The 26,650-nt window shown below is 41.1% G+C and overlaps 2 protein-coding genes across 3 annotated transcripts; both read right to left on the reverse strand.

Moving 5' to 3' along the window:
- Window positions 1-512: 512 nt before the first annotated feature.
- On the reverse strand, window positions 513-17,786 carry LAP3 (leucine aminopeptidase 3). Its single transcript, XM_086746942.1, has 13 exons — window positions 17,655-17,786; window positions 16,937-17,052; window positions 16,542-16,596; window positions 14,681-14,786; window positions 13,439-13,598; window positions 9,927-10,088; window positions 8,734-8,892; window positions 7,836-7,960; window positions 6,402-6,490; window positions 4,807-4,909; window positions 1,916-1,995; window positions 1,131-1,243; window positions 513-1,018 (listed from the first exon to the last, which is right to left on the reverse strand). The coding sequence occupies exons 1-13, from the start codon at window positions 17,775-17,777 to the stop codon at window positions 823-825; spliced, it is 1,587 nt and encodes a 528-aa protein (XP_086603068.1). The 5' UTR covers window positions 17,778-17,786; the 3' UTR covers window positions 513-822.
- A 1,014-nt stretch (window positions 17,787-18,800) lies between these two features.
- On the reverse strand, window positions 18,801-26,619 carry CLRN2 (clarin 2). Of its 2 annotated transcripts, XM_086747010.1 has the most exons (4): window positions 26,570-26,619; window positions 25,358-26,009; window positions 22,717-22,896; window positions 18,801-22,285 (listed from the first exon to the last, which is right to left on the reverse strand). In XM_086747010.1, exons 2-4 carry the CDS (start codon window positions 25,608-25,610, stop codon window positions 22,020-22,022), a joined length of 699 nt encoding a protein of 232 aa, XP_086603136.1. In that variant the 5' UTR covers window positions 25,611-26,009; window positions 26,570-26,619; the 3' UTR covers window positions 18,801-22,019. The 2 variants fall into 2 exon arrangements, with proteins under 2 accessions (XP_086603136.1, XP_010123732.1); XM_010125430.2 differs by lacking the exon at window positions 26,570-26,619 and having other exon boundaries at window positions 25,358-26,305.
- Window positions 26,620-26,650: the final 31 nt, after the last annotated feature.

Consider the following 26,650-nt stretch of genomic DNA (forward strand, 5'->3'; position numbering starts at 1 on the left):
GCCTGGATCCCACAGTTCTCAAGGAAACCTTGCCCCACGTTGTAAGTGTCACGTCTGTTTGAGGTTTGAACTGATTCTGGGAATACTGTCCCTGCTTGGATCCCGAGGGCCTCATCTCAGTAAAAGGGGAAGCAGCAGGATGACAGAAATGGTGTCAGATGGCAGCGGGTTCCCCCAAAAATACCTCGCCAAACAGTTGCCTTCGCTAGTTTATGTAAAAGTTGCAAGATACACTCTTGTTGGCACTTGTTCAAGACTCACGACGTAATTTAGTGCTGAAGCCATGCTAATCACACTAATTCCAACAGCCTAAAAAGTTTGACAGTGCATCATTTCTACCTCAATACACAGCAACAGCCATTTTAGTTTTTCTAAGGAACAATGTTAGAATGGCATTTTTATAAACAACTCTGCAGTTACCTTTCACACCACCTGCAATTTACACAAAACTGAGGCACAGCTATCACCTCCATCTATTGTTAATTCTCTCTCAATCAGAACACACACACACACACAAATAAGAGATTTGTTGTTTGCAATAATTATGCTTACTTTACATATAAAATAATTCAGATATTTTCCATCATGTTTTGGTACTAAACATCTCAAAGAATTCAGAGTATTTTTTTATTTTAAACTTCATAATATGGAATGACAAATCTCACAGTTGAGACATTCTTCCCCAAGTAATGGTTTAAAAAATGCATTTGTAGTTCATTGCCATAGTGAAAAGCCACTTGGGGCATTCATTTATGAATAATACTTTTTAAGATTTTTTTTTTTTCTTAAGGCAGAATGGATGATTTTAGAATAAGTATTTTATTAGGTATTGTGACTGTCTTGACTTAATCGAGCTGCAAACTCTACTAGCGTTCTTGTAGGCCGCCCTGCCATGCCTTTTCGAAGATACGGCACCTCATCTTTATTGGACATCACACCAGCTATATCTAAATGAGCCCAGTGAGAGGCAGTCACAAATTCCTTCAGGAATGCAGCAGCTGTGCAGGCTCCTCCAGCTCTGTGGGAAGCAGAAAAATTGTATTGTTTCTAAAGCAACACCAGCAACACCAAAATTTTTTTAAAATACATTAAAAAGGAAGTGGCACATGAAGGATATTTGTACATCTTACCTGCTGTACTTTCCAATGTTACTCAGATCTGCAAGAGGACAGTCTGTTACTTGTTTTGTGTAATGTTCAAAAAGAGGCATTCTCCATACTCTGTCTCCTGTCAAAATGCTGGCCTGAAAAAGAAATAGTAATAGTTCAGGCAAATTTTTCTTTTCTTTTCTTTTTTTTTTAACTGTATTTATAAGCCCTGGTATTGTGTATGCTTATTTTTATTTAGCTTTAATCAGTCTAAAAATCTTCAGGTCAGTATAATATTAGGTATTTGGAAATACACTGCAGAACAATACAGCAAATCCTACTTTTTAGGTGCTTCAGTGTTAGTCAAAAGGCAAAAATCGTAAAACTGGTTTTTTTTCATTTTTTTTCCTGACAACACAAATCCTTCCCTTCAGAGACCTCCTTTATATCACACTTCAGCCACTCACAAGACCTTTCTGTCTCAGTGTTGTTAAGAAAGATCAATTATATTTTTAACACGATCTAATTACTGTCAGTAGTCCAGACCTTATGCACATCCACTAAGTTATCAGAAGACGCAGATCCTTGAGATGATGTGCATGCTGTTTGCTGTATGATATTAAACCTCACTAGAGAGCTGGTACTTAGTAGTCAAAATTAATTATTTTCAATTAAATACAGTACTAGCAAACAGTACTTTTTCAAATTGTAATAACATACCTTTTGGATTTGGATGAAGTAAGACTTCCAGTAATGCTCCTACTTTTCAATAACAACAGCTAGTACTGAATTATGATGATGATTTAATAATAACAGAGATAGCCTACCTCATAAAGGTGAGACCAAAGCCAAGAGGAGTTTGTGAACACTCCAGTTGCAGCAGACCCCAATGCAACATCCATGGCACCTACAGAAACACACCTTCAAGGTTATACAGCAAAGGCAAAAGTAGACCTGAGATACTCCTCTGCATCCTGCATCCCATTATCAGCAATTTCTAAAGTCTGCAAAACCTAAAGATTTTAGTACACTTGTATTTATAAAAGTTTAAATGTTGTTAAAACATTTACATAATCTAATAGGACAAGAATTCATTAAAATTATATTCTTTATCTCATGAAACTAGATTTTCTGTTTTCAGCTTGATGTTTCTTAGCAATATTTCTAATACAATGTATTCAGCAGTGTATTCTAAAAAAAAAAAAAAAAATCTAGATTTTATTGTTTCCGTATAGAAAATACGAGTGGACTTGTTCCAATTTATAGACCAATTTTGAGCTGACATTTTTTCCCTTTCCCAATTTCACTTGCATAGATTTTTGTGAAGCATATGTGCATTTACTTTAAATGAAAATAATCCTTATCAAAACACTAAACCATGCCTAAACCAGAGGGATTACATCCATATTTATTTGATGCCACAGAACTGCTTCTCCAATGCCAGCACCCAATCCTCAGTGTGATTAAGAGGTAGTTTAACAAAATGATATGTCAAATAAATTTCTACAGGAGCTTTCCTCCTTCCTGTTTTGTGCCCAAGGATCCCAAACATGGAATAATATATATTGGAAGTAAACTCCTTCTATCATGCCCTTTATATGGGAATCATTTCATATAAGCCAACAATCCTAAAATCGGCTTCTCTTGTGTCTATTGAAATTTTCCCCAGCATTTGAACTGGTAAAACTGATAGAACATAACTTAAAGCACTGGCAGAGAATATATAGAAAGATAATTATTTTGCTTAGCATGTTCATTAAGCAACACAGTGGACTCCTGTCTGAACTACTCTTCATGTTTGCTCTCACTTCAGCCACAGTCACTTCACCCATGACAGCTTGTTACTGCAGTTCAAGAGATGCATACACAATGCTGGTTTTAAATTTAAAATTATAACCTCATTTATATACAACTGTAGAGTTGAAACAGTTACAGCACATTTTATTTGGCCTGAAAGCATGCAAACTGCACATAAAATAAGAGATACTTCAGTTAAATGAATTCCTGAGAAGATAATAACAACTTCTATGCTATGATCTAGAATCATGGAGACCTGAGCTAGTTCCCACAAGGGAAGAACCGGTGCTGGGTGGGTCAGCGCTCGGGCACCCAGGAAGCTGTTCACAAAGAAGCTATTCTGGCTCCAGCATGGCCAGTGCCATATGGACCCGGCAGGATGCTTCCTCAGCCACACCAGTATCTCTGCATCATACAGCCCCGAGAGCTGGAAAGGCTTAGCTCAGAAGTGGAAGCACTGGAAAACATCGTGCAGAAACATCAACGTCTGCTTAGGTTTTCCCATTCTTCTTAGTTCCAGCTTGGCTGGGCCAGCCCAACTTCATCCACATCACCGAGCGCGTACCCTGCATGCCAATACCCTCCCCAGTCCTAGAGACAGGGTGCAGCTGTACAGGTTGTGAGAGCATAAACTGCGCCGATGTTGTCCTACAACATGTAAAATCATCTCCGTTGCTTTCAAATTCAGGTTGGCTTTATACACATAGTGCAACTAATCCACAGCCCAATTAATGAGAGAGACAAAGAATTGTGTTCTGGTTTTGTTTGAGGGGGTGCCTAAGGTGGCAGCTTGTGTAGGGAACTGCTAGAAGTCGCTCCCCTTTGTTCAGTGGACTCAGCCAGGCCTAGGGCCGACCCACTGCTGGCCAAGGCCGAGCCGATTGGTAGCAGAACGTTCCATAACGCCTCTGCGATAATGTATTTGAGAAGGAGAACAGAAAAAAAAAAAAAGAAGAGAAGATGTGAAGCAGCTGAGCGGGGGCAGAGAGGGGGAAGGCACAAACCTTGTGGGCCTTACAGGCCTCACCCTCTGGCCTCTCACCAGGCAGCTGACTGGGCCCAACTCGGCCTGGCCTGGCTGCAAGAAGTGGAGAGGAGATGAGATGTGAATGAGATGTAAAAAGGATCCTGAGAGGCATCTGCCTGCCTGTTGTGAGGAACGGCTGCAGACGCCAAGGTCAGTTCAGAAGGAGGGGGAGGAGTAATGCTGCTCCTGGCCAGATTTCCCCTGCAGCCTGTGGTGAAGACCATGGTGGAGCAGGCTGTCCCCCTGCAGCCCATGGAGGCCCACAGAGGAGCAGAGATCCACCTGCAGCCTGTGGAGGACCCCACACTGGGGGAGGTGGAGGCCTGAAAGAGGCTGTGGCCCGTGGAGGGCCCGCTGGGACAGCTGTTCTAGAGGGACTGCACCCTGTGGAAGAGATGACCCACGCCGGAGCAGTTCCACAAAGGACTGCGGCCCGTGGGAGGGACCCCACGATGGAGCAGAGGAGGAATGTAAGGAGTTCTTCCCCCGACGATGAAGCAGCGGCGTAAAACAACATGTGATGAACTGACCGCAACCCCCATTCCGTCTTCCCCTCTGTGCCACTCAGGGCAGGGGAAGGTGGTAGAGATAATGTTAAGCCTGGGAAGAGGGAGGGGTGGGGGGAGGTTATCTTGTTCTCTGTCTCATTCTCCTGCTGTTTTTAGTAATAAATGATTAGTTTTCCCCAAGTCGAGTCTGTTTTGCCCATAACTGTAACTTTAAGGATTTCTCCACATCCTTATCTCAAACCTCAAGCAGTTTTTCTTATATCATCTCCCCCTATTTTCTCAGAGGGTGGGTGGAGCGAGAGAGAGACTGCGTAGTCTGGTCCTGATCAGGGCTGAACTACGACACACTGACTTGCAAAATGAGCAGGGAAGGGAGACTGCTTACCTGTTAATGTTGCAGCATTCACAATAGCCCTTGCATTAAAATTGTGGGCATAACACAGAGCGTCAGCTAACAGCAGTCTTCCTTCTGCATCTGTGTTATCTACCTTCAGGAGCAAAATCAGTAAAAGATTAACAACTGAAAACATCCCTTTCACTGACTTATTTCTTACATATTATCTTAAATAGCTGTCAGATTTGTAAATGCACTGCCACAGGCCCTAGAACTTCAGGTAATGAAAATTTACTCAAAATTAAAAAAAAAGAAAAAAAGATAGTATTGCTGTACAGATTTTATAAAATAAAAGCGTATCTGTAGTTGAGATTAAGTTATCTTTCAGCACTGCAACCTCCTCTGCGTGCTGGGCGCTCTGTGCTGCTGGCTTCTCAGAAGAGCCTGGAGGCCTGGAGAGGTGCCCCAGTGGAGTGCAGGGTGCTGGTTACCATTCCCAGCAAAGCCCCAGGAATCCCAGGGCCCACTTCTGAGCGAGCACAGAGACCTGGCCAACGGAAACTGCAAAACAGGAGAGGGTGCCACAAAAAAGCACAGATGCATGCCTGGAAACAACTCCTTGTTATACTGCTTTCTCTTTGAATCTTGAAACTTTTTTCCCCTAAAAAAAACCAAACCAAACCAAAAACAAACAAAAAACCACCAAAAAAAAAAAAACCCACCAAAAAAAAAAAACCCAAAAAAACCTAAAACCAAAACCAGTAGCCCCTTCGCTTGTTTCCCCTTTCAGGGAAAATTAATGATGAATTCTGCAAGATTAATTGCATGATGTGCTCTGAGCTACTAGCACTTTCTTACAAATTTCTCCTTGGAGAGGGGAATAATGTGCTCAGTCTTTTCCGTCAAAGCAGAGGGCAACTGAACCCAGTTTTTGGAGAAGAACCTCAAGGAACTGGAAGATTCAGCAAGTTAAAGGTGGCAGAATCACAGAGAGATATCCAGAGAGAAATACTGATTAAGCCATCTACTTCTGCAGGAAATCAGTGGTCTACAGCACAATAACTTGCAGTATACCATTTAATCTTTTAGATGAGTATGGAACAGTTTGAACTAAATATGAAATATGTATTTTGGGTATGGATTTGGCAAGCTCCTTTGAACCAACAGCCCCTATGACTCAGAGTTCTGATTGTACAGAGCAGCTTGGCAGGGTAGAGACTTTGATTACGTCAACAGAAAACTAATATTCTTGTGTCTTACTGGAGATAGCAGGAAAGTGTCCTGAGGGGTCTGCTGGAAGCAATTAATATGTTATTCATTCTGACTGAGAACCGGCGTTTATGAGCATCATAACAGCCTCTTCCGCTAAAAAAAGATTTTGTTCAGCAAATGACCGTACTTTTCAGCTTTTCCTAGCAATTTATAAAACATGTCTGATCTCTTCAATCTATATTTATATTTGAAAGAATCTGATGATAGCAATTTCTAATTAATAGCATGCTTCTTACATTTTTAAAAACAATACATTTGCACTTTTTATCTTTTTAAAGGGGCTTTTCAAACATGCACTCTGACTGCAGTCACATAACTTGATTGATTAAACCAATTCACTAAAGGTATTCAAAGTCAGAGTTTCACATGCATACCTGTATTGTTTTTCCATTCTTGGCTCTAACTACATCCCCAGGCTTGTTTGCTTTACCACTCGGCATATTTTCACAGAGGGGTGCCAAACCTCAGAAAGAAAAAGAAAAGCGCATTACTAGTTTATTTCTTAGAAAAGATGTAGAAAAACACACTTAGATAAACCCAAACACCTCCTTAAGAAACCAGTACTATTCTCATCTTGAATTTATGCTCAAAATCCAAATTTTCCTGGTTACTGAAAGACATGTGGTCCAGTATTCAATCATGGAAATTCCTCTGCATGTTGCACCACCACGTTCTCTCACCTACACCATTCTACCAGTGGGATTTACTTCTACTTTATGCCCAGGCAAGTGAGATCAGAGGAGAAACAAATATCATCTTATGTCTTCCACATATGAATAATCAGTCACAGGTAAATGGATTTCTTTCCTTGTGAAATTAAAAACTTCTCAAATTAACACTCTGAGCCATTCAAGCTCCGGTTATTGTAAATAAACATTGTGTAATGTCAAAAGGGGTCCAAGGACTCGCCAGAGCAGCAAAAAGACAGTCAGCATCAAAACTCCAACTATGAATGGGATAATGGGATGAACGGCACTCCACCATTCACAGGAAAAACCTGCTCCTGGCACAAAGAATAAGCGAATTGCAGACCACCCCATTTCAGTGGAATTACGTACAGAAACTTTTGCTCCACGGATTTAGCCCTTCCCATTGCATACTTTTAAGTGAGGAATGGTCGTGAGGATGTGTATTTCTCTGCCCTCTACTGGTTGAAGTATAAAAGTGACTAAAATATTCGTTTCCTGAAAGTCAAGGTTCTCAAACATAAAACTTATCCTAGAATGAATAACATGTCATCAGCAACTGATTTTGCCACAGTTCCTGAATCAGCTCATTTAATTTTCTCTGTGCAACATTTTTGACAAAAAATATAAGCACAGCTTATACTTAAAAATAGGATCAGCAGACCAGGGGTTTTTTTTGTTTGTTTTCCATTTCTGCTGAGATAGTCACCTAAGGAAACAAAAGCTGATCCCCCTCCTGTTCAGCTGTGGCAAACACTCATGGAGATACCACAGCTAACTCCTTCTCATTTTTAATTGCTTTTACAGATACCCACATTCCTTCTTGTAATGAAGGATCAGAACTTCTGAAAAGATGTTGAAAATAAATTTATTGACAATCATTTCTCACCTAAGATCTAAAAATCACGCCTTCAAAATTTTAATTCAGTGTTGAAATATTTTATTCCACCAAAGCTAGTAATTTTTGATAAGCAAGTAAAAGTAGAAGAGAAGCTGAGATAAGTAAGTCTGCAAGTCTGGCATTTCTGTAAGACTGTTACCAGTGCTGATACTAGAAAATCACTTTGTCAGAAAGAAATATTGTAAAATTAAGATTTTTAATTCTTACATAAACATACTTACCAATTATGTTAAGAGGTAGATTTAAAGCTGCTGCTGTCACAATGGCTGAACAGACAGTTGCTGCTCCTCCCATATCTGCTCTCATTGCATCCATTCCTGATGATGGCTTCAGTGAAATGCCACCACTGGAATTAACAGAACAAATCTCATCCAACATGTAGGAGTTGAAAGCTGCATACATTGATAATATTCTGTCCATGACTATGTTTTAGCACCAAGTATCAGTAAATGCATTTTCAAATATTCCTGCAACATCCTAACAAGCATACTGAAAGCAAGGTATCTGGGTTTTCATTTAACATAAAATATGCCCCTGAATTATTTTGTCATAATTAGGCCACCATAAAAATCCAGGTAACCTGCAGCAGACTAACTCAATGGTCTTCATAATAGCAAAAGAGCAGAAAACAAGAACAAAATAGTGCACTTGGTAAAATTGGCATATGGAAGGGGAACAGACTGATCAAATTCTTCAGTAGTTATGTGACATGAAAAGCAGTTATAAGGAATTGCTGCAAAGAATGAATTATTTTCGCTTTCCTTAAGCATGACCTAGATGTCCAGTGACAGACTGCAGTTCTAAACGTGTAAATTCCTCATCCGGAGGTTTGCTCAGGCAAAAAAAAAAAAAAAAATTTAAAAAAGCAAGTTCTTTGTTCCTCTCCACCCCGAATTTCCATTTTCCCCTTACAAGACAAGGGCATATCAATTCCTACTTCGTCCAACCACTCAAGCTTGTCTTCTCCTCAGAAAAGGCAGCACAGTCTACTATATAGGGCAAGTTCACTGGAACGGCATTCAAAGATGTGCTGAGCAAATAAAAAGCATCTCCTTGTTGAACATGTGTAGCAGGAAGACATTTTTCCTCCCTTAGTCATTAAAATATTAGCATACATACCTGTCAAATGTAACTCCTTTTCCTACAAATACCAACGGGGAGTCATTTGTATTAGCACCACCCAAATAGTGAATCTCCAGAAAGACGGGAGGTTCAGCCGAACCCTTAGCTACACTCAGGAATGCTCCCATCTGTTGCGTTGCTATCCAAGACTCCGGTCTGAAATAAAAGTGTTTGGTTTTTTTTTTTTCCTTTTCTTTCAATTGAACACTTTGACTAAGCTGATTTTCTTTGTTTGTTTTAAAGAGATCACAAATCTTGAAGGTTTGTACAAAAATTATTAATTCCATTTTAGTTGGTTATTTTGGAAACCATCATTTAAATCCAACCATTATTATTTTTTTTTGTGAAACAAAAAAAAAATAGTGCCTCAAAGTTGCTGCTTGGTTTTTGCTTTGCCTTGTTTAAAAAAACTACACCACCACCACAACAAAAACAAACAACAAACGTTCTACACCTTCTGCATCAGAAACATTAAACTTTCACTTGGCCATGAGGCTGCAGTCTCTGAAGGCATACGGAGTAATGCTTTCTGCTATCAAGAGGGTTAATATAGGCAAAGGTGATTTCCCGCAGTCTTTCGCTTTTCAACAAAACAGCCTCCAACACTTGCACAACCCGTTAGCCTATTTCCACTGAAATGCAGTAACTAGAAGTGCCGAGGCAAGAAGCTTTAGCTGTGCACATTCAACTGCAAGGGCTTTGACGACTCCATCTCTCTTTTTTTTTAAGTTAAAAAAAAGCCCCAACAATAACAGCAGTAAGTAGAGGACATTTAATTACCACATCCAAATAAAAAAAAAAAAAAAAAAAAAAAGCAAAGGTATGTATAAAATCCACTTGGGAAAAAAAAACAAAAAGGTATTACAAAAAAGGTACCTGGTATTTGCCCTCTTTTCACCGAGTCCTCATCAGGCTTCCTCTTTCACAGTATATGTGTCAATTAAGCAGTAATTGACTGCATGGCTGATAGTTAATCATTTTACTGTATCACAGTATCTCGCTTACTCTGCTAACTGGAAGCTCACCTTCTAATACTGAGAGTAGCTTGCAGTCTGGGCACCTTTCATACCTGCCAAACATCCCCTGCTTTTGTCACCCGAAGGGGCAGAGTGAAAATAAGAGCATACTGCATATTTGAATAGCCTGGAAAGTATCTTACCCTATAGAGGAATCATTTCAATGGAATTTACCTTACATGGACCTTCACATTGCTGAAACTTCTGAGCTTCTGTTCAATACGTTCAGCAAATTTGATTGGAGTTATGTAATTAGCTGGAGCCTCCATAAGATACCGAGCGAGGTTCTGACCCTCAGCGTAGATAACACCTTTTTGCCAGGCTTCACTTTCAGCACTAAACAACACCATACAATTATCAGAATCATAAACATTTGCAAAAGTAAGATATTGTCAGCATCCATCTGTTCTCTCGTTTGAAAATGCAGTATCACTAATTTGGGGCAACTAAGAATGTCATTGTAATCTTCATGAACTTCAGGACGATATCCAAGGTGCATCTAGTCTAGTAGCTCACCTCTGGTTCTAGTCAGTGCCAAATGCCTCACAGAAAGCTAGAAGAATCTTAGAGTAAACAGATGTAAAATTATCGAATACATTAGGTCTTGTCCTAATCCTTACTAGTCAGAGATTGGCTTAAATCCTTAAGCACAAGGTTTAGTGTCCCTTCCAAAATTTGTAATCACATTCATTGTAACAGCCCTGAAAGTTTTTATTTACCATACAAAGCCTCCAATTCTCTTTCCTGCTTTACTGAAATATGATTATGTGATAAGAGTGGGATTTGCATCTCATTTCACAGTGCACTCAAGGCATTTGACTGGTGAAGGACAAGGCAAATGTTCAAAGAGCTGCCTGCATAGGAAATTGGGATGTATCTCCAGTTACTTCACAACACTACCAGTACAAAAACTTGCATTCTACTGAGACAGAACTGAAAGGCTTATTTTCTTTAAAAGATACCACAAAGCAGGTCATTAAACTGGATTCTGCCTCTCAGAAGAGCAGCACAGTGAAGGAGGAATCTAGACACGTTGCCTGGATATGCAGGGATGGAATTAAGAAGCCAAATCTCAGCTGACATTGAAACTGGCAAGAAGTGGGAAAAGCAACAAGAGGACTTCCAACAGGTACGTCATCAGCAAAAGGAAGGACAGGAATAATGCTGTCCCATTGCCAAACGAGGCAGGCAATCTAGGAAACACTGAGAAAACTGAAATTCTCCATGCCTGCTTTGCATCGGTCAATAATTATTAAGGTCTTCTTCCAGATTCCTCAGTTCTTTGGGCTTAGTAACAGAGTTTGGGGAAGAAAGGTACTACCCATGGCAGAGGAGGATACACTTAGGACCGTTTAAGGAAGCTGCACATACACAAGTCCTTGGTAGGAGGCAAGGTACATCTGAGGGTACAGAGGGAGCTGGCTGGCAGTATTGCAAGCCTGGTCTCCTTCAGTATGAAAGGTCACGGGAACTGGATGTGGTCTCTGATTATTAGAAAAGGACAAGTCCTCATCTTTAAGAATGGCAAGGAGGATATAGAGAATTACAAACCATTTATCCTAGGCTAATCCCCTAAAAGTTTATGGAGAAAGTAATCTTGGAAGCTATTTTCAAGTAACTGAAGAATAAGATGATCACCGGGAACAGTCATGGATTTATTTACGGCAAAGCAGGCCTGACCAACTTGCTTGACTTATGATAAAAAGTGGTACAAAGACCACAGTAGATGTCATTTATCTTGGCTTTAGCAAGGTTTTCACATAGAATCCTTGCAGATAAATTTAGAAAACATGAACTGGAGGTGTGGACTACAAAATGTGTGTGAAACTGGAAGAACTGTTGGGCTGAGAAGATAGCAGACAACAATTCATGATCTAGCTGGCAGTTGTGTGGAGTGTTCCTCAAGGGCTGATACTGGGGCTGATACAACAACTTAGACAATGAAGTGTACCCTCAGAAGTTCATGAACAGCATCACATTGCAGGGAGCAGTTGAAACAGGGAGGGTAGAGCCACCATTCATAGGGGCCTTGACAAGCTGAAGGAATGCACTAAAGGGAACACTGTGAAATTTTAACAAAGACTGGCATAAAGTCCTGTACCCAGGATGGAACTCTATGCAACAGTCAGGCAAGACACTGATTAGGCAGAAAGCAAAGTTGCAGAGAAGAACCTGGTGGTCAAGTCAACAGGAGTAAGCAGCACATTACTGCAGGGACAAAGGCCAGCCACGTACTGGCTTGGATTACACCACAGCCAGCATGTTAAGGGAAATAATTACTTACCTCCTTAGCATTTGTGAGGCTGCACCTGGCTACCCCTTTTGGCTGCATACAGCTACATCCACTTTTAAGTTCCTGAATACAAACCAAAATAAACTGGAGCAAGTCCAAAGGAGGTCCCCTAAGAAGGGTAGGGAGCTGGCGCACGTGGCCTATAAGGAGAAGCTACGAGAACTGCGTTTGTTTCACCTAAAGATCTAATTGCAGGCTTTCCTCTACTCTTAAATAGAGTTTATAGAGAAGATGAACACAGGCACATCTCAGAGCTGCACAGTAAGAGAATAAGAGACAATGGGCTCAAGACTCAACAAGGGAAACTGCAATAGGACATAAAGAAAAAAAAAAAAATCACAATGAGCACAGTTAAGCAGTAGAACAGATGGCCTAGTGAGGCTATGGAATTTCCTTCTCAGGAGATACTCAAAACTGGACTAGACAAAGGCCTGATCAACCTGACTGAGCTTTAAAGTTGTGTATAACTTCCAGGTTGTCCCTAATCCAAGCTGGAGCTGAATTAGGTGATCTCCAGAGGGCCTTTCCAACCTGAATTATTATATGCAAAAACTACTTCCAGTGTCATAAGTGGTCATAGGACCATCTATGTTTTCAGGAAATGTTTATTTAATATAAACATAATTGGCTCCCCAACTATCTGCTGTATTACAAATGGGAAGAGTGTTGCATGTTAGCTTATCAAGACATGCTTGAATTGAGACGTTTTTATTTATTTCACCAACTTCCTCATAAGAAAAGACTTGTTCCTGTATGAAAGTACATATGGGAAATACATCTCCTCTGCATGACAGAATATCTTATATGGAAGGTCCAAAGTCCCCTCTGATAAAGTAACAGTGGATTAATAAAATTTGTTCTTGAACCAAAAGCTCCGATATTACTTTCTGCTCTCAATTAACAGTAATGTCTATTTAGAGGCCAGAAGCACCCAAGCTTCCCTTCTTGCATTATATTCTGTAAATTAAAATATAATAAGTGAACTATGTAAAATGTATCTATCATGGCACAGTCTGGTGTCAATTAGAATTTCCCAGTTCTCAAAAGGATTTATACATTTATGCCTCTGCTCCACAATTTTGTCATGCAATACCAACAAAAGTCCTTTCACGTCACAACTATGCTTCAAGTAAGTTTTTTACTTTTATTTTTATCCTGGGCCTTCTCTTCTGTCAAGCAGCATTTATTTACCTTTAACCTCAGAAGATGGCATACTAACAAAACATATACTTGAGATCTAAAATACTTCAGAAAATTGAAAGGAGTAGGAGGAGTTAAGAGGGATATTGCTGCTAGCCCTATTCTTTCTGTCTTACGTTTTTTTTCACACACAAGCCTGCACACAGTTTTATAAATAAACAGATAAATGGGCAAGCTTTCCTTTTGCCATCACCTTCCATGAAGCTGAGGAGTAACTACAGGTTTCTTTTTTTGCTTCAGCTCGTTATATTCATGCAATCCAAGGACAGCGCCTTCTGCAGCCGCTTGAGCATCTCCACAGGGGTCTACTTCAACACAAGGGATCTCTAGATCTTGGATCTGTCTACAGCCAGCTGAAAAATACAATACAGAACTAGTAGGCTGAGTATTGCACAAAACAGGTGTCTGAGGTGATCAATATGACATTTCAAGGAAAAAGTAAGTTTGATTTGAGATACCTAAGTAAATCAATTTAAAAGATCATGCAGTAGAATAAGTACAAATGCTAATTACTATATACTGACAAATCTTGACTAAGTGTCACTTGATGAATTGTCACAATTAAGACATTTCACGAGAATAAAAAGGAAAGTGCACAGTCGTTCTGATTCCTTTAAGCTCACTCTATATGAAAGAAAAGCTCTATCATTCTGGAGTGCTATAGATTAGGTAGCAAAAAGTTGCTTTAATTTAGGTTTTTTTGCTAAGAATATATGACTGGTCTTTTCTTCCAAATGAGTTTATACACACTTTTATAAAAAACCAAGCAAACAAAATTATATATTCCATAAATTCTCCTTTGTACCCAAATAATTTAACAATATTCTGGCAGCTGGTGAAGCAACGTGGACACTCTGGACATACAGCTGTCATACATTTGTGACTGACCTCCAGTCTCAGATTATAAACTCGGCAGTGAGAACTGTTCTTATTCTTGTTGTATACACACTTAGATGCCGCAGTCATCCTTGATTAAGACAGAGAGGCCTCCTCTGCCTACAGGAGATAGCAAACTGAATCATACTCCTTATGCTGTGAAAGATACCAGTTTATAACAAAAATCTCCATTACAAACTAAGTGGCAAAAGTAAATACATGTGCATACTGAAGTACAGTGTCAGCAGCAAGTGAATCAGTGATGCTCTCTGGCTTCAGAGTGGTAGTAATTAAACAAGTGTCTTTTTGACATCACACTGTCTAGAAAAGTTATTTTGTATAAATAACTGGCGTTACCTGTCTGCAGATTGATTTACATGCCCCATAACTCCTTCCTCGCTAAGGAAAAACTTAATGAATATCAATGACAAGTAAATGTAGTAGGTTTTGCATTTCAAAACAAAATCATATCTAGACTCCCTTTTCAAAAGTGGAACATGCTGCACCATTGCAATAGTTTTATAGACAAAATGCTTAAAAAAATTAAAAAATAGTCAACCTGCCACAGCTGCACGAATGTTTTCTTTGCCTTCATTCCAGTTTTCTTGGTCATTTACTCCAGCATTCTTCTTACCCAAGCCAACTACCACCACACTTGGAAAGTCCTAGATGAAGCCGACACACAAATGGATTCACTTTCCTCATTGTTACAGCCACAGTAGAGAGTTGTTAAAAAGACTTTACTTTCCAAACCAAACCAAGCACAACATTCAGCGCTTTCTCTCTGTCACGCACATTTCTACGCTAAGAGTGCCAGTATGGGGCCACTGTCTTGCACTCCCAATCATTTGCCACAGGCATGCAACCAGTTGTTCTGTTGTCCAGGTAAGTAACTACGTGTACTGCAGTGGATAGGGCTCTACGCTCAACACATAGCAAACCTAATACTTCTAAGGGCAAGTCCTTTGAAAGCAGATCCAGCTTTCCAGCTGCAACAAAGGCCAGAACTGAGACGAAGAAGTGTAACCTTTTTTTTGACACAGTACTATGTTCAAGGAAATAAAATCACTTCAAAGGCTGAGCCTATTAGCTCAGGAGGAGCTGAGCTGGCGTGATGTGCCAGGTAACAAACCAAAGCTGCACAAAAGTACACAGCTCCAGAACTCAAGAAAGCAATGCAGCACAGCAGACTAAATGCTTGCCTTATAAGCTGCAAGTGGAAGGTAGAAAGGAAGAAATAACAAAGATTAAAAGAGCATTTTAAGAATGAAGTCAAATTTGTATAAAAACTCAAGGTTATATATATGAAGATTTCCCACTGCTCTGAAGAAAAAATAAGTTAATCTTAGGCTTTCCCTTCCATCACAAATAGCTGCTCTGTCAGATTCTAACAACCAGCTTTCAAACTGCTACACCGCAGTGAAGTCTTTCAGTCCACAAGATGCTGAAACTAGTGTTAGCTTTCCAGAAGATCAGTGATTCAAGTTAACACTTTGTCATCATTACTGTACACACTTAGAAGTAAGGCCAAATCCTACTGCCTTCTCTTGCAGAGATTCCCTACTCACGTCATCCTGTGTGCAGAACTGGGATAATGGGACCTTCAGCAGACTCAACTTCCATGAAATTTCCAAGAGCCTTGCTATCACCTGTCTGGGGTCTCTGCACAGGAATTTATACATAGTAGGCAATACTCACTACAAATTGATTTATTTTAAATCATTTAAATAGCCCTAATGTAAGACTCATTTACTTACACAGGGACACATAGTGTCATATTACATGTCTGCCTAGCCTCTAGCTACTACTCCAAAAAGGTACAAATCGTACCATATTTACCAGCTCCATGTAGGTGCATTAGATGTATCAGGGCTTCTCAAATGACACCAAAAACTTAACTTCAAGCAGATGAATGCCCATCTCATACCCTTATGGTGTATTATGTCTGTGCTGGAAGAACAGTCCCATGACTTGTTTTCAGAGGTTTCAAGCATATGACTTTTAAAACCTGTGATGGGACCACCTTGTGTTAGAACTGACATGTCTGGAAGGTCTGCGCACATACCGGTACCTACTCGTGCACTCCCTCCTCCTGAACACAGAAGGCGCAGTAGAAGTCTTATACAGAACTGTAGTGCTTCAGCTCATTCAGTAAGCTTATTCAGAGCACGCCACCTTTGGAGAAGATTTGTTTACATCTTCTCAATTTGCAGCACAGCAGAGGGAGTACAGGATTGTGCAAAAGGCCATGCAGAGGGAGGGCAGAACAAGAGGTTTCACCAAGAATCACATCTTTTGTTGAGAGGGGGAAGGAGTGCAGAGCATTTATACAAACACAGCAGCGAACTCAGCTTAGAAGAGGATGTAAGGGCACACCTCACACGTTAGTCACTATGCACACAAAAATCCCAGGTTCATACCTGATGCAAACCATGGAACATCCGTACTTTGCCTTTCTTCAAAGGTGGCCCACATCTAGGACACAAAAGGATTCTTTCAATAAAGAAGTCCTTATTGGTGATAAACCTTATAGTACTACATTCACTCCGCAAGCACACAGTGCTCCTCAGCACCATACGGGGGACACCTGGCTCAGTGCTGATTCACAGAGGACAGTCCCCATGAACATTCTGCATCTCTTTCCTCAGTGCTTGGTTTTTCCACAGGAGCTCCCCTCCAAACTGCTTGGCCTGGCAGAAGCAAACACCAGCCTGAGAAGTGGTATGGCTACAAACACTAATTATGATAAAAAAGATCATTCTTATTGGTGTTTGTAGGTACTTCAATCCATTTCAGGAGCTTATCAAACACTTACATGGACAGAAGTTCTCTCAGCTTTCCAGACACAAGACTATTGAAAGCATCTCCTGCACTAGTGAACTGGGCAGCACCTTCGTCCTTTTCACTCGAGTAGATTCCCAGAACAAGACCCTAAAAAAGGATGTGCATTAATATAAACAATGTGAAACTTCAAGACCCACCTGAAAGACAAGCAGCATGCTGTTCAAACCATAGCTACTGCTGTATTCATCTCAGTTTACCTATTTATCTAACAGGATGCAGAGCAAAACTGGTAAACCAGGATAAACTACTACCACTAATTTTAAGCATGACAAAGAACTCGGATACAGCGTAACTGAAGTTATAATACTTTTGCCTAACACACTGAGACAAAAGCTCTTTCAGTCTGTAATTTTAAGTACAAAAGATCTTCCCCTCCCCTGCAAACGCTGATCTCCGGCCGGAGCGCAGGGAGCGGCACCGCTCCCGACTGGAGCCCCCGGGCAGGACAGTGCGGAACCGGGGCAGGGCACGGCTCTGCCCCAAACGGGGAGCTTCTGCGGGGCGGCCCCGCACGGCTCCGCCGCGGGCAGAGCACCCACCACAGCGCCCCGGGTTTGCGGGGTGAAGCCCCGGGCTGGACCTGGAGGGGCACAGGGCGGCCCCAAAGCTGGGCACTGGGCACGCTCAGCCGTGAGCTGCGGACGCGGGCAGGGGGAAGGGACACTCCGCGCCCACAGCCGCCCCCTCACCTTCCCGCCCGCCTGGCGGCCGTAGCCCCGCGGCGACGGCCCCTGCGCCGAGCAGCTGCAGGCCAGGGGCAGATCCCGGCCGAGGCGGCGCGCAGCCGCCCGGCGCACCCAGCGCAGCAGCATGGCGGGCAGCGGGCGGCCAGGGCGGCGCGGCGAGCGCCTCATCAGCCGGCGCCGGGCGGGGCGGTGCCCGCGGTGGGGAGGCGGTGGAGGGGGGCGGGAGGCGGAGCAGCTGACAAAACTGGGCGTAGGGGACTGCGGTGGATGGAGGTTTTGCCCTCCTGTGGTGGGCTCTGGATAAACGCTCGCACACGCTGCTGGGGATGAAACAGCTTCTCCTGTGGGCTTCCAGAGACTTAAACGCACCGGTCCTGGTACGCGTACAGGGTATTTGATTTCCATATTGAAGATTAAATGGTTTATGAAAAAATAAAGCTTTATTGCAAATGCAAAGACAACAAATTTACAGTAGTTTCCATGTAGGGCGGTGGGTTACTTGCATAATATCAGAGTTTCTGTCTAGGAGTTGATTAGGTTGTAAGAGAAAGCAATAACAATCCCAGAGTCAAATTAAAAAAAAAAAAGAAAATTAAAAAGTGTAAGTCAAAATAAAAGACCAGTGAGAATGACTGTGGTTATATTTTACTAAGAAAATTCACCCCAGAATGCTGGGTCAGCAGTGTCAGGTCAGCAGTAGATTTATGCTTCTCTAGCAAAAGCACTGTATGGCAAAGAACTGTGGAGTTTGCTGACACTGTATCATCGGGACGAAGACACAGAGTTTCAGTGGCACTCAACATGCACTGGATTTTAATGTCACGTGGTACAGAATCGTTTTGGGTTATTTTCCTTTATTTTCAGAAATGTGAAACAGATTACAACGCGTTTGCTTTTAAACATGAGAATCTGACACCTTATGACACTATGTATGACAGTTTGCCTTTCCACGCATCTGTAACTGAACGTACACTGTTATGTCAGCAAAACATGATGAAGAAGGGTAGCTGGGCCTATTCTTCTCCAAGAGTATTTTGCAGTTCCCACCTAACGGCTTTTTCCATTAAGTGGTACAGAGAGACACAACACGTCTTGTTAAGGACAGTGGCACTCGGAGACCATGACTGAGGGAAATTCCATCCACTTTGATTTATTTTGCAAAATTACATTTTTTAACATTAAATCATAACATAATTTAAAAATCAAAGTGGTAATTAGTTTTTAGCTTCATTTATTTTGGAGACGCTCTTACACACTATGAACAGTTTCTTCATTCTTTGAAGAATGGCTCCACAGCTTCTCTATGTCCTGCATGGAGCTTCTATATATTCTGCATGTACAAATTAAGTGGGTGTTTTCAGGGTATATGAAGTTGTCTTTAATTTTATGGAAATACAGAGTTTGACCCATAATCTCTTCAAAGTTCTGGGCAGACATTCCTCATAAATTTTCGCATTTGGGATTTCAAATCTTCCAACGTTAAACGTACTCCCAAAGAAGTCTTCATTTCCACATGTTGAGCATGCATATGATCAGATACACTATGTGAAGCATAACTAAAATGCAAATGTGTAAATAAAATAGATAACACATGTCAAGTTCAACATTTTTGAAAGTATTTTATGATGTACAAGGGAAAGAAGAACAGTGAAGTAAGTGGGTGGTATAAATTAGGAATCACGTTTTCTGCCTTATGTAGTCTCCTTTATGTTAAAATTGTAACAGTGCTCTAGACTCATCAAAACTTTCCAGCTGTCTTAAATTTTTATGGGACTTTTAAAAAAATTTAGTGCTCCTAAAAAAACCAGTGGCTAACACTGTCTTGAAGAAGATAAATTATTAGGGCCTATTGCAGAAGCACCCTCACAGATTTCTGCTTCACTCATAATCCTGCTAACCTCTTAGGGCCAAAACCAGAGATGGTACAGGCTACAGTAACAAACACTGCGCGTTTCATCTGTGGGTTGACTTTGGCTAATAACATTTCCTCCGAAACTAGGCCACTGACTGCCAAATGACTGCTGGTCTTGCTGCATATGTGCTGAAAAGGACTGTCCAGGTTTTGGCTGGGATGGAGCTGATTTTTGTCCCAGCAGCTGCAGTGTTTTGGATTTAGTATGGGATTTGGTATGCCAAGAATGTTGGTAATACACTGATGTTAGTAGTTGATATTAAGAGATCAAGGACTTTGCCAGCTTCCCAGGTTTTGCTAATGTGCAGGTGCTGGAAGCGGGGAGGGGTATAGCCAGTACAGTTGACCCCAACTGGCCAAAGGAAGTATTCCATAGCACAGACATCACGCTCAGTATACAAGGGGTGTTGGCTGGTGGGCACTGGTGCTCTCACTCTTTCTCTCGCTGTTCAGGATCGTTCTGAGATCACTTTTGGTTTCGTTCCATGATTTCTGCTTGGGACGGGCTGTATCCGTCATCGAGTGGTGAGAAATCGTGTATCATTCATTTTGTATATTCTATTATTGTTGTTATTATTATCATTTACATGTATATAAAATTATAATTTTCTCTTCCTCTGCTATACTAGTAATCTGTTTTTATTTCAACCCACAAGTTTTCCTTTCTTCTCCAGTCTCTCCTCCATCCCTCGGGGAAGTCGGGGGGGGGGGGGGGCACTGAGTGAGTGGCTGCGTAGTACTCAATTGCCAAGTGGGGTTAAACCATAACAAGGACATAAATAATTTTCATTTATTACCTCACACAGAGCTTGCACTGCTGAAGCATTTAGTCAACATAGTGATCTGTGTCTGCTGTGTAAATTAAGAGTACTCTGAATAAAGTTTTACAACGGCAAAACTGATTTTCTAAGAATACCAAATGAAAGTAGAATTTACTGCATAAACCGTATGTTTTAATTGGTCTTTAGATGAAAACAAAAAAACCATGGAAAATAAGTATCTGTGCTGAGTATATTAAACTCATAGGCTTAAGCTGAGTCGTAAGTCCTTATTTAAATATCTAAATAAGTGGCCTAATCAGCAAACACGTTGAATATCAGCTTATTCTAGGAACTTTGTTTACTGAGTATTCTGCACACTTCAGTGACAACACTAGTAATTTGGGTACATAAAAGATGGTTTTAGATGTTTCTGAAAATACTTAACCCTTACAGTACTATTTTTGTGAAGAAGTCTTTTCAAATGAAAACTAAGGAATTCTTGTATATCCTGACATGTTCTTATAACACTTTGAATTAATTTTCTAAAAAATGACTTTTTTTTTCAAAATGCTTTCCACAAGAATAGAGGTACACAACCTAGCAGTCTGATGAAGAGTAACTGACTGAAAAATAATTTGTTTAATTTAGATGATAACTTCTTTCATTATTTCAAAGACATTCTTCTGTTACATGTAGGTTAGTATGTGTTCACTACAGTAGTCAAATTCCAAAAACTGCATGCTTAATGACATATTACTTTCTCTGAAATATTTATTACTTATAACCCAAAAACTGGTTGAATGCCTGTCAAAATTCTGGTACTTCCTACCAAACTAACTTTTCCATCCATTTAACCATTTTTAATTCATTTTAATACTGTTTCATCATACATCACTTTTACCTGATTTCAGAGAGAAACAAGATTTGACAGGGTTCTGAAGACCATTAATCTGTCAGATTATTATTTTCCAGGTTATCTAAAAGCACTATTACTTACATTCTGTTTACTTTACTTCCAGAAGCTGCAATGAAACCTTCATCTTGCAGCTAATAATTTTTCATAGTTTACTGGCATCCCATAAACTTTACTTATCTCACTTCTTTGTGAGATTTGATAATTTCTGTTTTAAAAACATTTCACACATACTTAGCCTGTGCTTCCCCTTAACTTTAGCCTCACAGATTATGAAGTCTTCTTTTTCAATGCAGTATAACGTCATCAAACATACCTCATATGGCCCTCTCAACATTTTCCAGATAATTCTGTGACTGCAATTGGCAAACGTCCTTCCTTCTGTTTTGAAATAACACTATCTTATCAAAGATACACATATTTTTGTGATACGTGTATTTTCTTTCTAAACAAAAAAAAAGACACTTTGTTTCAGTGAAATCGTATTTCACCTCAGTTTTCTAAAATATCTCAAAGTGTGACTTTACTAAAAACTGCGAACAGCATATATTCACTGCAGATATTGGTCAGTTTTGAGAATGACGATACTTGTAGCATTTGATTTTCCCGCTTTCCAACACATGTTAATTGCTGGTATTGTAGATTGACCTTAAAAAATACTACAGATTTTCACAAGTGACATCTTCACTCATGTTTATACCAAAATCATCCATCCAAATCAAAAGCTGAAGCTGTTTCTATCATGACAGTTTCCTTGACCAAAGTAGTTTTGTGTAGATTTATTAGTACATGATATCTTCTGCTGTAACATTTGCTTCTTCTGTTTTAGTCCTAATTTTAGGGAAATTAATCCCACTAATGGCTATTAGCAGCAAATTTACTGCATGTGCTGTGGCACTTGCCACACAAAGCCAAAAAGAGTCTTCAAACTGTTCTTCTAAGATAATAAATTGAAAGATGTTTTCCCGAAAATTGGCAATTCTTTCTGTGAGATGATGAAGTTTCACAGCAGCCATAAAACTGGTGACTGCAAGTACTGTAAATCCACCTGCAACAAAATGAAAGAAGTTGTCAAACAAGACAAATGTTTTGGTTGTGCTTCAGAAAGGCTTACTGAATACAATAGTGAGCATTACACAGAATACGGATAGACTTAGGCCTGGCTTAAACACCTGCAAAATGCTTGGTCTTTATTGTATGGCCAAACATCATACCAGCATCTGTAATAAAGTCCTTTAATCAGTGATATGGAGCCTAAAGACTGGCACTCACAGCTCCTGTAAAAAGCTGACTAGACACAATAAGCCAAGATACTGTCTGACAATTCTAGTTTGATAGATGAGAATTCACTGCTACCTTCATTTTATTCGCAAGTACTTAGGTTGAGGAGATATTTAGTAAGGCAAAAGAGAACGAACTTTTGCTTTTTAACATTTTGTGTGAATGTGACTAATGAAAAATACTGGTAAATTATTTTACCTGCAAGGAAGTTCCAAAGGCATACTCCTGCTGGACCTTTAATAGCCCGGTAAGGAACTTTCATTGCATTCAGAATGCAGAATGCAAAACTGACGAGAGAAAAGGAAATGGCCACACAGAGGAACATTATAATCATCACGTGCAGGCCCGTATTCAGCTTTTTCACCATGTGTGGGAAAACTGTCAAGAAAAAAAAAATCATCTATTCAGTGTGTATTTTTTCTTGACAACATAAACATCACACCGTGCTGGTGCTACAAACTTAAATTACACTTAAACAAGACTGTCTTTTACAGAGGCGATCAATTCAGGTAGTTACACACAGCTTAGTTCATGCTGCTTTATTTGTCACTACATCAGACAAACTACAGGAATAATCCTTTACATAGGGTCTGTAAGTCCTGTTTTATTTATCTAGTTGTGTTAATGTCTTTATCTCTGCTGCTGTATTGTCTGTTGCATTCTTTTCGATCTCTTTTTCACCTCTGCTCTCATCCCAAACTCCATTTTTTGAGCTTCCACTGTCCCATGCTCTTAATCTCATTCGTTTCAGGTCCGATAGTCCCAGTTTCTGTCTAGCCCTTTGCTGCCTAAAATAGTATCACTCCTTTCTGCGTTAATTTTCTCATGTTATTCTTCTTCCTCTAATACTGGCTCCAGTGAGATCTGCTCCAATTTCGTACATCCTAATCCCACAGGTTTCCACTTTCATATTCCCTTCTAGGTTTCTCATCCTTCATGCTCTTCTGGGTAGCTGGCAGCATTTTAGTTACAGCTGCAGGAAGCTTCTAAAGTACTGCAGTTGGGTGGGCTTTAGGTGAAGTGCTCACGTGTTTTGCTACAGGCATGAGCTCTTCCTCAGCAGCATGCGGCTCATCTCTAAAGAACAGTAACTTTCTTGGTTTTGTCTTCACAGCCACAGTTAATCCATTACAGGGTCAAACTGGCCAGCAGCAGGGAAGTGTGGAGCACGTGAGTATTCAGTTTATCCTTCAGCCCTTCAGTAACAGAATCAGAAGAAATATGAGTAGGGAATTTTAAGTGACAGGCTGGCTGACAGGAAAGAGAGAAGCTGATCGAGAAGAACCCTAAAATACAAGCTGATCGAGAAGAGCCCTTCAGGTAGCGTAGCACTGCACACTCAGTAATGTTTTGAAGAACTAACTGCCTAATTACTAGAAAGTTACTAAAAAGAAGGTACATTGTATTGTAAACAAATAAATTGATTGCTTCCTATGCTGCACAACTAGAAAAAAATCCAAACAAGCTACATAAAAAGTAGGCAGCAATAACTGGTAGATATCACACTGAATATCAGTTATACAATTTGGTCATCAGGACATGACCGAGTTCTAGTAGATTATGTAGAAAAATTCATACAGTACAAATTCCATGCAAAAATTCATGACTCAACAGTTCAGCATTTTCAGTAGCTCATTCTGGGGTTGTAGCTGGGTCTGGTGTACATGGGAGCTACAGAAGAGACTCCTACAACACAGAAATTAATCAGAAAGTTTATTAAAGAGTACAGAAAGTTGTACAGAGATTTAAAGGAGATTGGCTACTTTTTTTCCTCATTCTTTCTGATAGGATAGGGTGAAAGAAGTGGGACTGTATTTGTGAATGCTCTGAAGAGAAGCAGAGCAGGGCTGGAAGAGCTTGACCTGATGGCCTGTTTGCCAGCCATTTAAACTCACTAGACAAAGCATTTGAGCGTGACTGCTGTGTCCATGTCGTGAAGCTGCAGCTGCAATCAGAGCTTGAGCAAGACTTGGTTATTGTAAAAGCCACTAGTCCAAATTCATCACAGCTTAACAACTGGTCATGCTGCTCTAAGTTGAGGTTGCTCTGCTTCTTTTCTCCATTCCCTCTGAAGTCTCACAGTCCTGCCTTCCTTCAAGTTTTCATAGTGGTGCTTGTGCAGTTAGCCATAATCCTGTGGGAAACTAATTTATTTTTTTTGTAGGTTATGTTTTTGGGCCAGATTCACTTTCTGAACTACCTCACTACAACAACAACCAGAGCCATTGCAAAGGATGAGGCAGGACAGCATTGCTGTGGGCCAGGGAGAGGGTGAGACTGCAGCAGCTTCCACTCCTATTGGTGTAAGTTGCAGTGGATCTGCACACTGAAGAAAAAAATCTTCAGTGCAAAATGTAATTTTCACTACAGCACAGGATGTGTGAAAACTGTAAATTATCCAAAGTACAGATCAAAGTCTGAGTGCTTTTGAGACCTCAATAAAATAATTTAAGTTAAAAGGAATACATTTATAAGAGTTTGCACATCTTTAGAGAATTCAGCAATTTTTTCTCTCCAAAGTTACCAGAAAATAAGGTAAAAATGTTTTCAACATATTAATAAAGTTAGGAATATGTGCTATGGCAGACATCTGCAAGGACAGCTAGAGAAATACAGAAATGTGGCCAGCTAATCATAACTGGAAGAAAGAAGCTAGCCTGAAATCGTAGAGATTTTATGTTCACACTCAGATCCCAAACCACAACGATCACAAGTCAGCCACAAATATATATTTAGTAATAATCATTTGCATTCTGGAAGTTCTGTAAAGAAAATGAATAGAGTGCTTTTAAAGTTGAACTAGACATTAGACTAAAGATGCAACCAAAATGGTACTTACTTGTGAATTTGGAACGCCGCCCACCCAACCCACACTGGCGTATTTTGCCGCCCCGAAAGAGTCCGTAGTAAATTTCTCCCATGAACTTGACCAGTTCTGGATCTGTGGCATTGACCAAATCCGCTCCTGTTTTGCAAAGGATCTTTCCAGTCATCCACTTCGGGGTCCCCATTGCAACAACAATCAAGATAAAAGATGCAAAACTTACGAGCGAAGCCAAGGCAAATAAAGTCTTTTTAAAACAGCCAGGCATCCTCGTGGTTTCAGGGAATCATTGCCAAGGCCTCTCTGCAGCAGTCAGGCACGTTTCCCATTTTTTTTCTCCTGCTCCAAAATCCACAAATGAATAGCAGGCATTTCAAAATACATCTCATTGTGTTTTGAAGCTCCAGAAATTAATCTGTATGGTTAAAAATCAAGTCCAAGAATATATTTTGCTGTGCCAACATCCTGGAATGGTTGCAACGAACAGCTTCGTTACACTGTAGCGTGGCGATGCTTGTTTCTGCAGAAAGTAATCCTATATCTATTGCCTGGCTGATGTTTCATCGGAGGTTTAATTGTCCTGCTCAAATGACATCAAGTTCTTTACTGTAACCTCACGGGAAGAAAAATAGCAGCAGAATCCAGGGGTTTTTAGGTGGGTAGATAGCTGCGTACAAAGGGCAAAGCATTAAAAACACGAAATGGGGCCTGAGGACTCTGCTGCTGACTCCCCCCGCCCCTAAATGTCGCCGCTGCGGGGCCCTCCCGCCCCGGGCCCGCTGTCCGCGGTGCACTGACGGTGTGTGTGCCGCGGTGCCGCGGTGTCCCGTACGAATCTTCCGAATCAGGAGGGGACGCAGGCAGCTCCCGGCAGGCGGGCAGGCCCGGGCGCTGCGGGGCTGAGGCCAGCGGTGTAATTCAAGCTACAGGTGCGGTGCGGAAGCGCTACAGCAAACCGGCCGTAATTGCCAGCGCTTCTACGGTTACCGCCACTCGAGACCTGCGGGGACCTTTGTAACCGCTAATGGATTAATCCCGGCGCTGTCCCCGGGAGGCAGCCCGCCGCCGGACCTCAGGGCGGGTGGGGAGGGGTGCGGCCCGGCCCGGGGCTGTCTTTGGCCAGGGCAGGTGCCCGCCCGCCCAACACTGGCACAGCGCCCCCGGCCGGGCCCAGGCGAGCCGCGGGGGGCGGATTTCCTCAGCTAAAAATTCTCGCGGCGGTAGCACCTCAGCTCTCGGGGGCGGGCCGGGGCACAGCGGCGGCACCGGGATCTCCCTTCCTCCCGACTCCGGCACGGCCCCCGGGGA

Source organism: Chlamydotis macqueenii, chromosome 4, assembly GCF_036417535.1.
Source record: "Chlamydotis macqueenii isolate bChlMac1 chromosome 4, bChlMac1.mat, whole genome shotgun sequence".
In the NCBI taxonomy this organism is placed as follows: Eukaryota; Metazoa; Chordata; class Aves; order Otidiformes; family Otididae; genus Chlamydotis; species Chlamydotis macqueenii.

What these genes read in the sequence shown, in the direction of transcription:
- LAP3 (XM_086746942.1), bottom strand. Translation starts at nt 17,777, where the DNA reads ATGCTGCTGCGCTGGGTGCGCCGGGCGGCTGCGCGCCGCCTCGGCCGG. An exon ending in AAAGGAGTTACATTTGACAG is followed by an intron (nt 7,961 to 8,733) that starts GTATGTATGCTA and finishes TGTTAATTCCAG; the next exon opens with TGGTGGCATTTCACTGAAGC. An exon ending in AACATTGGAAAGTACAGCAG is followed by an intron (nt 1,019 to 1,130) that starts GTAAGATGTACA and finishes TGCTTCCCACAG; the next exon opens with AGCTGGAGGAGCCTGCACAG.
- CLRN2 (XM_086747010.1), bottom strand. Translation starts at nt 25,610, where the DNA reads ATGCCTGGCTGTTTTAAAAAGACTTTATTTGCCTTGGCTTCGCTCGTA. An exon ending in GCGGCGTTCCAAATTCACAA is followed by an intron (nt 22,897 to 25,357) that starts GTAAGTACCATT and finishes TTTTCTTGACAG; the next exon opens with TTTTCCCACACATGGTGAAA. An exon ending in CCTTTGGAACTTCCTTGCAG is followed by an intron (nt 22,286 to 22,716) that starts GTAAAATAATTT and finishes ATTTTGTTGCAG; the next exon opens with GTGGATTTACAGTACTTGCA.